Genomic DNA, 13,210 nt, shown 5'->3' with positions numbered 1-13,210 from the left:
AGATAACAAATGGTCAGCAGAGCATACCATCTCCAGGAACTGACTTTTTTCCCTGTTATACTTTTCCCTGTTATCAAGAAATATTGATTAAAAGATTTTATAAGGAATTTCTCACCTATCTTTAGCAATAGCAAACAGATCATCTTCATCATTACTCTCAAAGGAGTTAGCTTTTTTCACCTCCTTTGCCTCCTGGGCTTTGGTGATGGCAGGGTCTTTAAGTTCTCCTTTAGACCTGTTGGCAGAGGCTGAGTTGGTCTGTGAATCAGTAATAGTCCACTGGTCCTAAAAACATAATATTTATGTTAAAATACAATGGCAATTAAGGAATCAAAGACTAAAATAAAATCTACTTTAGTAAAACCAAGTTGTATTTAAATCAATTAATAATCTCAAATTAGCTCACTCCTGAAAAAAGCTTCTGCCTAAGCCTTTCCTTTCTTTTAAACTGAAATCTAGACAGCTGGGTTCTTTTCAACTGATGAGACTTCTCATACTTTTGTCCTCTACTTTATGGCCTTACAATACTTCTCCATTCTCAGGTTCTAAGTTAGAGAAAAAGAAACTTGATTTCTTTAAGAGGATCAAAAATAATTGCTTGAGGTAAGGGTATGAGAAAGATAATGATTAGTAAAAATAAAATATCAAAAGTTTCTGTACTGACTAAAGAAACACAGGCTAAAATTAGAAGATGGCTAACTGAAGAGGAGAAAGTTTTGCACTCAACGTATCAGATAAAGATTTGATATCTAGATGTACACAGTATTCACAAAGGTTAATTCCACAAAACCTAAAAAATGAAGAGAGAAAATGAACAGACACTTCTCTGAGAAAGACCAACAGATGGCCAACAGGCACATGAAAAAATGCTTATCATTACTTATCAATAGGGAAATCCAAATCAAGACAACAATGAGATATAATCTTGCACCAGCGAGGATGGCACATATCAAAAATACTGGGAACACTCTCAGTGGGCGGGGATGTGGTGAAAAAGGAACTCTCATCACTGCTAGTGGGAATGCTGCCTGGTCCAAACACTATGAAAAACAGTATGAAAGGGTCTTTGTAAAATCAAAATTGAGCTGCCATATGACCCAGCAATCCTTCTTTTATATATCTATCCCCAGGACAGAAAAACATTCACCCAAAAGGATGTATACACACCACTATTCATGGTAACAATCAGTGTAATAGCTAAGACTTGAAATCAAACTAGATTCACAACATATGAGTGAATCATAAAGATGTGGTACATATATACAATGAAATACTATAAGGAATGATGCCATCATGCAATTTGCAGTGACATTGATGGAACTGGAAGATTATTATATTAAACTAAGTAAACCAGAAGAAGAATAAATACAAAATGATATCACTTATATGTGGTATTTAGAATAACTACATGAAGAAACACAATAGTATAAATGGTAGTCGTCTTGAACATCATTGACTCCAGAGCATAGCAAGAAGGAGAGAAACACAAATATAAAAGTATAGGGGAGAGGCCAAGCGGGCTCAGGTTCATTGGTAGTATTAAAAAAGGACAGAACTAAATATCCAAACAAAAGCAACAATGAAATCAAAAGATCCAAACTTTAACAATCTAAACTTAAAATGGACCTGTTATATTTATCAGGTTGGGGGGTTGGGGAATGAGATAGACCTGGAGTGAACTGGAAGTGGAAGACTGACACTGGTAGTAGGACTGGCTATGGTTCATTGTATGTCTGAAACCCAACTATGAAGGACTTTATAAATCACAATGGTTTCAATAAAATTAAGATTAAAAAAAATATATCAATGAGTTGGAGGTCAGACTTTGCATATATGAGACCCAAGCCAAGCAATGCAAGGCCTCTTCAACATTACCAGGAGTAGACCCTGAATACTGCTGAGTATGGAGACCCACCAAAAAAATGACAAAAATAATTTTTCAAATTTGTTATTAAAATAAAAAACTTTCCTAGTGTAGAGTATGTAATTCAGTAGTCAAGTGCCTATTTCATATGAGAAAACACAGGTTCAATCCCTGAAATCACCCGTACCCCCAAATTAATTATTTAAAAACTGATTAAAGAGCACTCAATACTGAATAAAAACAGTAAACAATATTCTAACTTGAGAAAAATCTCCATGTATGCTTTGGCATAAAAGTATAAAACTTGGGCCCGGAGAGATAGCACAGTGGCGTTTGCCTTGCAAGCAGCCGATCCAGGACCAAAGGTGGTTGGTTCAAATCCTGGTGTCCCATATGGTCCTCCGTGCCTGCCAGGAGCTATTTCTGAGCAGACAGCCAGGAGTGACCCCTGAGCACTGCCAAGTGTGGCCCAAAAACAAACAAAAAAAAACAAAAACAAAAACAAAAGAATAAAACTCATGCACTGTTCATATAAATAAAATCCAAAAAGCTTTTACTCAGAAGTCTAAATCTACCTTTAGAAAACAATGAAACACATTCCAACTAACTATGTTCACCACTTCACATCACTGATCTCAAATACTTGCGATCAAATGATCTGAAGCATGTAAAGCCCTGTACAGCAAAGAGAGACTCACAAATGAATAGCCTTTATAAAACAGGATGATAATACAGCTGTAATACAGTATAATACAGGTACCATTCCAGACTTTCTGAATCAGAACCTCTACTTGTTGACAGGGTACCCACTTGACTACCATACATACATTATGGACTAGAAAATATTTCTCCAGGAAAACAACACTCCATAATGATGACAGAATAGAATCCCAGTACGTTTTTGAGAATTCCAAGAGGAAGTCATATCTTAAACAAATTAGTTTAGAATCATTAGCATATCAATATTCTTTACTATTTCCTAAGTGAGTCAATGGATAATCAAGATAAGAAAATTACTATCCTTGGACCCTAATTTTTATCTTTACACCAAGTTTACTGTTTTTCCTAGCTTTTTTTGTTTGTTTTATTTTTATTTTCCCTAAGCCACTATAATGGCTCAAAGCCTACAGAAATAACTACTTACAAAGGTAAAATAATTTTTAAATTTTAAATGCTTTCAAATTTTACATAGCATCCAGTGGTCCTCAAACTATGGCCCATGGGCCACATATTGTATTTGTATCTGTTTTGTTTCTTCATTGCAAAATAAGATATATGCAGTGTGCATAAGAATTCGTTCATAAGTTTTGTTTTTACTATAGTCAGACCCTCCAATGGTCTGAGGGACAGTGAACTGGCCCCCTGTTTAAAAAGTTTGAAGACCCCTGGATATACCATATAAACCATAGTACACAGCATACATTATGCTAAGTTATCTTTCTTCAAGAAAAAAAAGAAATAGTCTACCCAAATACGTCTTTCATGATTGAACTTTGATATAAAGGAGGCAGAAAATAAAATACTTAGGATATTCATTATTCTTAAAGGTCATCATACAATCTCTTCCCCTTGTATAGGAGAAATTTTCCACCCACCTCCTCATCACTACTGAACAATAAAGCAGATGTTTTCTTTTGGAGGACCTCAGAGGGCTTTGTTTTCTCTTTGCTCTGAGGTGGTAGAAATGATGCCTGCTTCTTAGCAGCTGTAGTCCCAAAAAGATTATCCTAAGAAAACAAATGACAGAAGAGCAAGACATCTTTCACAAATATGAAACAAAAGCAGCAAACATTCTTTCAAATCAAACTGTTAAAAGAGAATAAGGTGCAGACTATTTGCTGTCTTGGGTAGGTAGATGGAGGACAAAGGAAGCTAACAAACACCACTTCTGATGTGTAAACACCAGACAAATAGTCTAAAATCTCTAACTGTATTCTCAATACACACACCAAAAACACAAAGTATGAAAAAATGGGGGAAAGGCAGATACAGTAATGTGAGTACAAGATACAGAAGCAGTATGAAATGTGGCTCCTGCTAGTGTGCCTTCAGGTTGGCCTTGTATGATCATCAGGGAGGTCTACAGACTGCAACTGCCAACAGAAGTGTTATAACAACCTGTGGCAATTAGTAACTTGCACTTTCCTATGAATTAGATATAAGGGCAGTGGATAAAAGGAAACAGGAGCTTTCTTCACTCTCTTATAGCCATTATAGAGAAAGGAGTCATCTATTTTTCCAGTTAACATTAAAGAAGCAATGCAAAATTAGGAAATGAACTCCTTCTAAATGTATTCCTAAATAAAATTAATGGCCCACTAAATGAATTCTTAAAGGTTCAAAGTATTTATAAATTTTGTATACCTTAAAAACTCCAAAAGTTACATGACTGAAACCCAAACACAATCATGTATGTAATAAAGTTGTTTAAATAAAAAAAAAAAGAAAACTCCAAAAGTTATCCATTAAGATATTTTTACAAAGACAATGGAATAAAATAATCAGAAACCTAGAGTCTAAATGCAGCCCAAAAAGAAAACTTTTTTTAAAAGTAAAATAAATACTTTATTTGGAGGTATTAAAGAGAAGGGAAGGAATAAAGAAAGAGTAATTTCATATAATCCCCCAAGTCTACCAGGAGTAATTTCTGAGCAAAGAATAAGGAATAATGTTTGAGCACCACTGGGTAATGACCCAAAAACCCAAAGCAAATAAAAAGAAAAAAACTATCACAATACATGAGATTCTCAAAAGTTAAGATATTTGCCCCAGAGCCTGGTGTGCTACCAGGGGATCAGGATTATGAGCATGATGATCTGATACCAAACCCCAATGAGATTTACTGCTTAAATTTAAGGTTTTGTTGGTCTTTCCTTTTATTTCTCTCCCTCATTTAACACTCTCAGATCAGAGTGGGAAGCAAGGCAGCTGAAGCATTTGTTCTTGTCCTCTTTATTCAGACTGTATGGGAGATGTTCTTGTATAACACTGGGTATAAAAATAACCCATAAAAGGGGCTGGAGAAAGAGCATGGAGGTAAGGTGTTTGCCTTGCGTGCAGAAGGTCGATGGTTCGAATCCCGGTATCCTATATGGTCCTCCAAGCCTGCCAGGAGCGATTTCTGAGCATAGAGCCAGGATTAACCCCTGAGCACTGCCGGGTGTGACCCAAAAACCAAAAACCAAAAAACTAAACTAAACTAAAATAAAATAAAATAACCCGTAAAGTACAAAATCTTCCATTAACAAACCATCTATACCAGAAGCCAGCTTCCAATCTATGTCCCACACAAAGAACTGGGTCAAGATTCCCATGCCAGAGACCAGAGCAATAGTAGAGCAAGATGGGCACTTGCTTGCACAAAGCCAACCTGGATACGATCCCTGGCATACCATATGGTTGCCAAGCTCATCAGGAGTGATCCCTGAGCACAGGACTAGGAGTAAGCCCTGAGCATTGGTGGGCATGGCCCAAAATCCAATCCCCCCACCCCCACACACACACACAAAAGGAATACCATATCCTGGCCATGTAAAGGAAGAATGTAAAGGGTTCTCTGAAACAAGGACTGAAGTATTTGTGCTATGGGAGCCTCAGGTATTTTCACCACCTCCCAATCTGCCTGTCCTTTTATAGGCACCTCCAGCTATAAAAGCTACATTTGCAGGCCCGGAGAGATAGCACAGCGGCGTTTGCCTTGCAAGCAGCCAATCCAGGACCAAAGGTGGTTGGTTCGAATCCCGGTGTCCCATATGGTCCCCCGTGCCTGCCAGGAGCTATTTCTGAGCAGACAGCCAGGAGTAACCCCTGAGCACTGCCAGGTGTGACCCAAAAACAAAAAGCTACATTTGCAATAGTTTTCTAATAATCACAAAGATGACTCTATGTATTGCAATGAATGCTTACCTCTTCATCTTCATCATCGAAAAGGGAGTCTAACACAGGCTGTTTGCTGGGCAAAACAGGAACATCTTTTAACTTACTCACAGGTTGAGAAAAGAACAAATCCTGTTGGATCAAGATTAGAGTTTCTGTTTAAATACATATTTTATATATATATATATATATATATATATATATATATATATATATATATATATATATATATATATATATATATAGTGCAAGTTCCATATAAACACTCAAAACTATGTAAGGCATAATGGCTGTTGTGCAGCTTTATTAGAAAAGAAACCTCGGCTGCCCTTAAGGAATGGACATTGTAAACTGTCCTAGTTGTGTTCAGCAGAAATATTTATGTGTGAAAAGAAAAAAACCTACATGTAGTTTAAGTGGCCTCATTGTAACTCAGAGGGTTTTTTATACTTTCACTTGAGTGATTCCAATGTTAAACAGTTAATTTCCATTTTCTGTCCAACAGTCAGAAATGAACTGAACTGAAAATAATCCCAAATTATGGGATCCACAAGTATTTTAGTCATTCCTTTCTCATTTTAGAAGATAACACTTTTTTACAAAAAAACATATAATTTAACTATAGAGTTTATAACTTAAATTTTATAATAAAATTTTACTATAAAAATGCTTGGAGGCCTCCAAATTAAAGACAAATATGATTTTACCATAAAATTTATAAAAACTATATCATTTATATTTTATATAATTTATATTTGTTATAAATATAAAAGGGTAAAACTTTATTAATTTTTGTGTGTTTTTTCACACACCCCCACTCAGGGGTTACTGCTGGCTCTATGCTCAGAAATCACTCCTGGAGGGCTGGAGTGGTGGTGCAGCAGTAGGCATTTGCCTTGCACGCAGCTGACCTAGGACAGACCACAGTTTGATCCCCCAGCGTCCCATATGGTCCCCAAGCCAGGAGCGATTTCTGAGCACATAGCCAGGAGTGGTCCCTGAGCATCACTGGGTTAGACTCAAAAACCAAAAACAAAACAAACAAACAAAAAAATCGGTCCAAGGTCATGTGTCCAACCTGGGTCATCCACATGCAAGGCAAATGTCCTATCATGTCCTATCACTGTGCTACCACTCCAGCTCCGAATTTTATACAGAACATTTTATTACTGTTTTGTCACTCCTGGTGGACCTCAGGAGAGCATGTGTGATGTCAGGTCAAACCTAGGCTGGCCACGTAAATGGGGATTGCCTAGAATACTCTTGGCCCAGAGTATAGTACAGAGATGGAAAGAAATAGAATGCAGGGGGAGAAAGAAAGATGTGAAATAATGGAGTGCAGGGAAGGAATTAACGGGATTCATATACACTGGTGGTATTAAAGAAGGACAAAACTAAATATCCAAAGTACATTGAAATCATGAGAACCAACTTTAAAAATGCTTGTTATTTTTTTAATAATATTTTATTTAAACACCTTGATTACAAACATTGTGTTTGGGTTTCAGTCATGTAAAGAACACCCCCCATCACCAGTGCAACACTCCCATCACCAATGTCCCAAAAAATGCCTGTTACGATGGTAGGCTGTAAAAGAGGGATATGGGAATTCTGGGAACATTGGTTCACACTGGTGATGGGATTGGTGCAGAAGCATTTTATGTCTAAAACTCAACTATAGGTAAAGTGTTTGCCTTGCATATACATATTCAAAAAAATCAAAAAGAAAAAAAAAGAAAAGGCCTCCCAATTCTTACCACAGGCTGTGTTCTTTACACTGACTGTAGAGGAGGTATAGTAAATGCACCCCATATACACCTCAACACAGACCCTTTGCCTGGTCTGTATTGTGAATTGGGGGTCAAAAACTAGTTAAATCTAGGTGCTATTTATTTGGACATGCTTTCCACTTTATTTATGTTTGAAGTTCTTCATTACACACTAGATAAGAATTAATACTTCCTTCCAGGTGCCACATTATCATGATACCCCAAATCAATACACCCCTATGTTTTAGCTTTCTTCCTGCTCACCTTTTGTTCTGTGCCTGCTTTATTTTCTTCCATCTGACTCACAGTAGCATCTGGCAAAGTTGTTGCTTTTTCACTGAATAGATCACCTTCTTCATCATCAAATATGTTGGCTGTGGATTTGACTTTGTCTTTAGAGAAATATTATAGCACAAAATTACACTAAAGTGAAAAACCCCACCACAAAATACAAAATTCCTTGAGGACTACAGAGGTACTACAACTGGGCTCAAGGCATTTGTTTAACATGTAGCCAACCCCAGTTTAATTACTAGCATCACATTGTGTTCCCCTGAATCCTAGGAATGATCCTGAGCATAGAGCCAAAAGTAAGGCCTGCGCATCACTGGGTATTTTCTACCCCAACCCTCAAAAGACAAATTCTTCCCTTCTAAAGAATACATAGGGAAGATATTGTTATTTCTTGTTTAATTATAAAGTACTAAGGGGACCAGACTACAATTTTTCAAAACACAAAAGCAGATCAAATGAAACATAGGATACATGGTCTGATGACTTGGCTTATGCATTTTTTCAGAAAAACACCTTCCTATTTTTAGAGGATCTTAAATTGACTTCTAAGATAATAAGAAAGATACAGCAAAAAAAGGTCAAATGATAATCAACTACTCCAGGAATCTGAGATTTGAGGATTGACTTCTACTTTAAAAAAAAAAATTCAGGGCCGGGCGCTGGCGCTGGAGGTAAGGTGCCTGCCTTGCCTGCGCTAGCCTAGGACGGACCGCGGTTCGATCCCCCGGCATCCCATATGGTCCCCTAAGAAGCCAGGAGCAACTTCTGAGCGCATAGCCAGGAGTAACCCCTGAGCGTCACAGGGTGTGGCCCAAAAACCAAAAAAAAAAAAAAAATTCAAACTAGGGGCTGGAGAGATATCACAGTGGTAGGGCGTTTGCCTTAGATGCAGAAGGACCGTGGTTTGAATGCTGGTATCCCACATGGTTCCCTCAGCCTGAGCACAGAGCCAGGAGTAACCCCTGAGTGCTGCCGGGTGTGACTCCCCAATATTAAAAAAATAATAACATAAAAAAATTAAACTCTACAGGAACTCAAAATAAAGAAGCATGTGCATGGCATGCACAGGCCCCTGGGTTCGTTTCTGAACACTACTGGATATAGAGCTTGAAGGCCCCAGCACTCTACCCAAATTTCAAACTCTACAGAAATACTAAATACTAAAATCTAACCCATAACTTCACTGGCCCACCCAAACAAGATGTCTACTGATAAGAGTTTTGGAAATGCACTAATACCCCAAAGTATATGATAATATATTGATTCTAGCTATTACCAAATAAGGCTACAACTGACGATATAACTCAATGTGTTTTAAAGTTTGTGTTCTCACTTAAAGTACCTATGGCTAATTTGTCGGCATAAATAAACCCCATTTTTATTTAACGTCCTCACCAAATTTCACTGAATGAAAGGATGTATTTTATCCTAGCGAGGACTATTTGGGTGTTTTCTAAACTTTCACTACAAAAGCACTGAACTAAAATGTGTTACTGCATGTATAACTAAAATGAGGACAGTAATACATTAGTGCCCCAGAAAGAACAACAACTGTCAAAGAAAGCAACACATTTCTTGTAATTCCAAGCAAGTTCTCAGAGATATGCACTAGTAGCCCTCACAAGGCACAAGGCACAAGAAACACTATTTCTTTTCAGCATCATTTCAATCAGTCTACATCTGCTTGTGTTACGGGAATAGTTGGCACACTCTGAAAGGGTTAAGCTATCGTTTTCTCCTTCACATTTTTTTCCACATCTGCCAAAGATAAAGGAGCTACATCCAAAGAATTCGCTTCTGAATACAGCCTGTTCTGGTCTCATGAGAAAAGTCCCTTCACTATAGCTGCTATAAACTATAGACCCTAGAGTTCTACCCTTCTTTTCTGGAAAAGCAACCAATAGCTCAAAGTCTCGCTAGTCCAAGTGCAATCTGTAGACCAACTACAATCTTGTCTAACCATGGAACTTGTTAGCAATGTAGTCTTAGACCCTATCACTCAAGCACTTCATCATCAGCAATTTGACAAAAGAGGCCTGGAATGGCATGTAAGTAATGATAAAGAACAAGAGACTGAAAAAAAAAAAACTGACTTCATGAATATGTTAGTCCTGGCATAAAATATGTATTCATTAAAATGAAACTTAAGTATCTAAGTGTTAAACTAAGCCAGCATCTAAGTTTTAAACTGAGAAGTATAGACTGGAGAGTGCCAAAATGACCCAGGGAATGAAATCTGCTATGCATGGGGGAAGTCAGGGTTACCTGCATTTTTTTTGGCACAGAGGCAAGAAGCTAGAAATTAAGTATCTTTTACATTAAAAAACAAAAAAAAAAAAAAAACAAGTGTAACTAGGGGCTGGGAAGATCATATAAGAGGGTATCGCACTTACCTAGCACCAGATCAACCTGAATTTGACCCCTGATACCATTTGTGGTCCCCAGAGCCCATCAGGAATGATACCAAAGTAAAAGAGCCCTGAGTACTTGGAGTAAGCCCTACAGTTTAGGTAGAGATGAGATAATGCTGAAAGAACATGCAAGGTGAAGAACAGGTGAGGCTATATATTTTTTCTAGGTTAACATATTTTCTCTGCCAACAAAAGAAGTTTAAACAGGTACTTGTCTTAGGAGGCTTGCTGGAGGAAGTTGCAAAGAAGTCATCGTTGTCGTCATCATCATTGTCATCTTCATCATCAAAGAGGCCAGCAGGTGCTGGGGGGTATAAGCCCTTCCTAGGTGTGGGTATCTTGGGCTTCTGGGGTTCCTTTGTTGCTGGAGCAGAAAGGTCACTGAAGATATCAGCATCACCTGTGAATAGCAAGGGGGACATTCACAGCTGTAAGCGTGGGTGTACAAAAACCAGGGCCATCCACAAAGGTCTTTTAGTTTCACAAAAACACATCAACAGGACTTGGTAACTAACTTCCATCCTTTGCTACTAGAGAATGTTTTGTGCAGAATACATAAACTTCCAAAGCTACATACGGGGTTCTAAGAGAATATAAGCAAACATCAGTCAGAAGAGCTTCCTGTAAGCTCTTTGATGCATATGAAGCTCCTCCTACTCTTCAAGAATAGAACTGAATTGCAGTTTTACAGTCTTTAAAATAACTACCTTAGGGACACCAAGGAAACAGCTCAAGGCTCAAGAGTACAGGTCTTGCATATATTAAGCCCTGGATTTTATCCCAGTACAAGATGGTTCCCCATTCATTGGCAGATGCAGTCCTGGTAGCCCCAGCAATGATGGACCCAAGCATCAGAGCATTACAGGCCCAAGCACTGAATCGTTCAACTCGATTGGCCAAGTGTTGCCAGAAGTGGCATGGGGTCTCCAACATTGCTTGAAGAACACTCCCTACTCCTACTCCAAACAAAAACTTATGATGCAATAAAATCTTTTTAATTAAAAACGTTATGATACCTAAAAATACAGAAACAGCTCCTGCTGGGATTTTCTTTCCAGGTTTGGAGGATGAAGATGCTAAAATGAGAAACAAAGAGGAATGTCAGCAAAGAAAATGACTCTCCTTATTCAAAGCACCTTCCTGAAAGTAAAACACATCAGAATTAGCACAAATAGGTGTAACATCATACAGGAAACCTTCTTAAAACTAATTTTTCCTAAAATTGTTTAAAAACTAAAGGGCATTGTCTACCCTATTGATGTCATATTTATTCCTCTGTACCAATAAACTGAGCTACAATTCCACAAAGAAGCACTCTTATTGGGCAAATGGGCAACGAAGGGACTGACTGAAGAGGGAAAAGAAAGTATAGAGCATGTATGAGGGACACAGGAAGAGAACAAGCAGGATTCTGAAAATTTGCCTATCCTTCCCAGTGTGGTGAGAATAAACTAGTAAAACCAAGGGGGCCACAGCAATAGTACAGTGGAGGGCAATCATCTTGCATGCAGTCAACCTGGATTTGAATCTGGCATACCATACAGTCCCCCAATCCTGCCAGGAGTGATATCTAAGCACAGAAAGCCAGGAGTAAGCCCTGAGCACCATGGGATGTGTCAAAGAAAACTACATAAATAATAAAGAACAGCAACACAAAAACAAAAAACAGCAAAAAAAAAAAAAATGAGACATCAGTAAAGTAAATAATAGGGAGAAATTAAGCAAGACATTCCTCTCCAAGGTGGATATCAGGAATTGCAAGGCAATCAAGTTAGCCATAATCATAGAGATTGGGAAACTGATGACTGGGGAAACTGAGCCACTTAGCATGACCACTTAATTCCCACAGATGTGCTCACAGATGTAATGGGATAACATTTATAAGGTGTTCCGAATTTAAAAAAAAAATCCAAAGAGGGCTGCAGAGACGGTCTAGACATGGTCAAGCACCATCCCAACCCATCAGGAGTGATACTGAAGTGAGGAGATAATAGTAAGCCCTAAGCACGCTAATTGTGGTCCAAAAAACAAAAAATAAAGAACTTCATAGGTGAATCTGACACATGGTAGATTTAAGAGCAAATTTTAAAAGTGTTTTTTTGGAATTAAACTTAAGTTTTATTCAGCACAACTATAGAGTAATTTTATTGTCTGACAATCTTATACTGTCATAAAAAGGGCAAAATAGTGATGTGAAGTTACAGATGAAACTTTTGTGTTTTTCTAATACAAAAATTAGTAAAATGAATTGCTTTTAAATAGGCCAAAGTAAACACCACAGAAATAAAATGTGGAAACAATATGAGGGATTCATCTTCAATGGGAAATAAAATAGTTTTGGAAATCTGAGTCAGCTCCAACTCATGTTTACCTTCATTAACAGATGCTCGAACTTCTGACTCCAATGGGGCTTCCTTGAAGAGGTCGCTCTGGTAGTAATACAAAATAGGATTTAAAAAAAGAAAACTAAAAGCAGAAGGAAACGGGATCAGAGTGATAGCACAGCAATAGAGTGATTGCCTTGCAGGTGGCCAATCCAGGAACAATCTCCAGCATCCCATATAGTTCTATAAACTGAGCACAGAGCCAGTAGTAACCTCAGCATTGCCGGTGTGGCCCAAGACTTTAAAAAAAAATTTTTTTTTTAAATCAGAGGAAAATATAGCTACGTTTGAAGCATTGCAGAAAAGAAATTTATCAAGTTGAAAACTATATATTTACTGTTCTGTCAGAAATTTAGCTTCTGAGAGTAAAGACTGGCAAAATCAGACTGAAATAATTTAATGTACTTGTGTCCAAGAATTAAATACAGGGATCAGAGAGGTGGTGAAAGCGGTAAGGCGACTGCCTTGCGTGCGCTAGCCTAGGACAAACCGTGGTTCGATCCCCTGGCATCCCATATAGTCCCCCAAGCCAGGTGCTATTTCTGAGCGCATAGCCAGGGGTAACCACTGAACATTATCAGGTCTGCCCCTCCCCCAAAAAAGAATTAAATA

General features: G+C 37.9%; 1 protein-coding gene and 1 non-coding gene across 2 annotated transcripts in view; one reads left to right on the top strand and one right to left on the bottom strand.

Moving 5' to 3' along the window:
• The window catches only part of WASHC2A (WASH complex subunit 2A), a 71,295-nt gene that overhangs the window by 32,654 nt on the left and 25,431 nt on the right, over positions 1-13,210 (bottom strand). Inside the window, exons 12-18 of the mRNA XM_049790767.1 lie at positions 12,586-12,643; positions 11,231-11,290; positions 10,426-10,614; positions 7,774-7,901; positions 5,771-5,872; positions 3,460-3,591; positions 116-285 (exon numbers count right to left, since the gene is read on the bottom strand). Of these exons, the coding sequence (XP_049646724.1) occupies positions 116-285; positions 3,460-3,591; positions 5,771-5,872; positions 7,774-7,901; positions 10,426-10,614; positions 11,231-11,290; positions 12,586-12,643 (839 nt within the window). The remainder of the gene's footprint in view (positions 1-115; positions 286-3,459; positions 3,592-5,770; positions 5,873-7,773; positions 7,902-10,425; positions 10,615-11,230; positions 11,291-12,585; positions 12,644-13,210) is intronic.
• Positions 7,481-7,607, top strand: LOC125995636 (small nucleolar RNA SNORA51). The gene has a single exon (XR_007491129.1). It is a non-coding gene; the product is annotated as a small nucleolar RNA SNORA51 (small nucleolar RNA).

This window comes from Suncus etruscus, chromosome 17 (assembly GCF_024139225.1).
Source record: "Suncus etruscus isolate mSunEtr1 chromosome 17, mSunEtr1.pri.cur, whole genome shotgun sequence".
Lineage (NCBI taxonomy): Eukaryota > Metazoa > Chordata > Mammalia > Eulipotyphla > Soricidae > Suncus > Suncus etruscus.
This window is presented reverse-complemented; position numbering and strand designations above follow the sequence as displayed.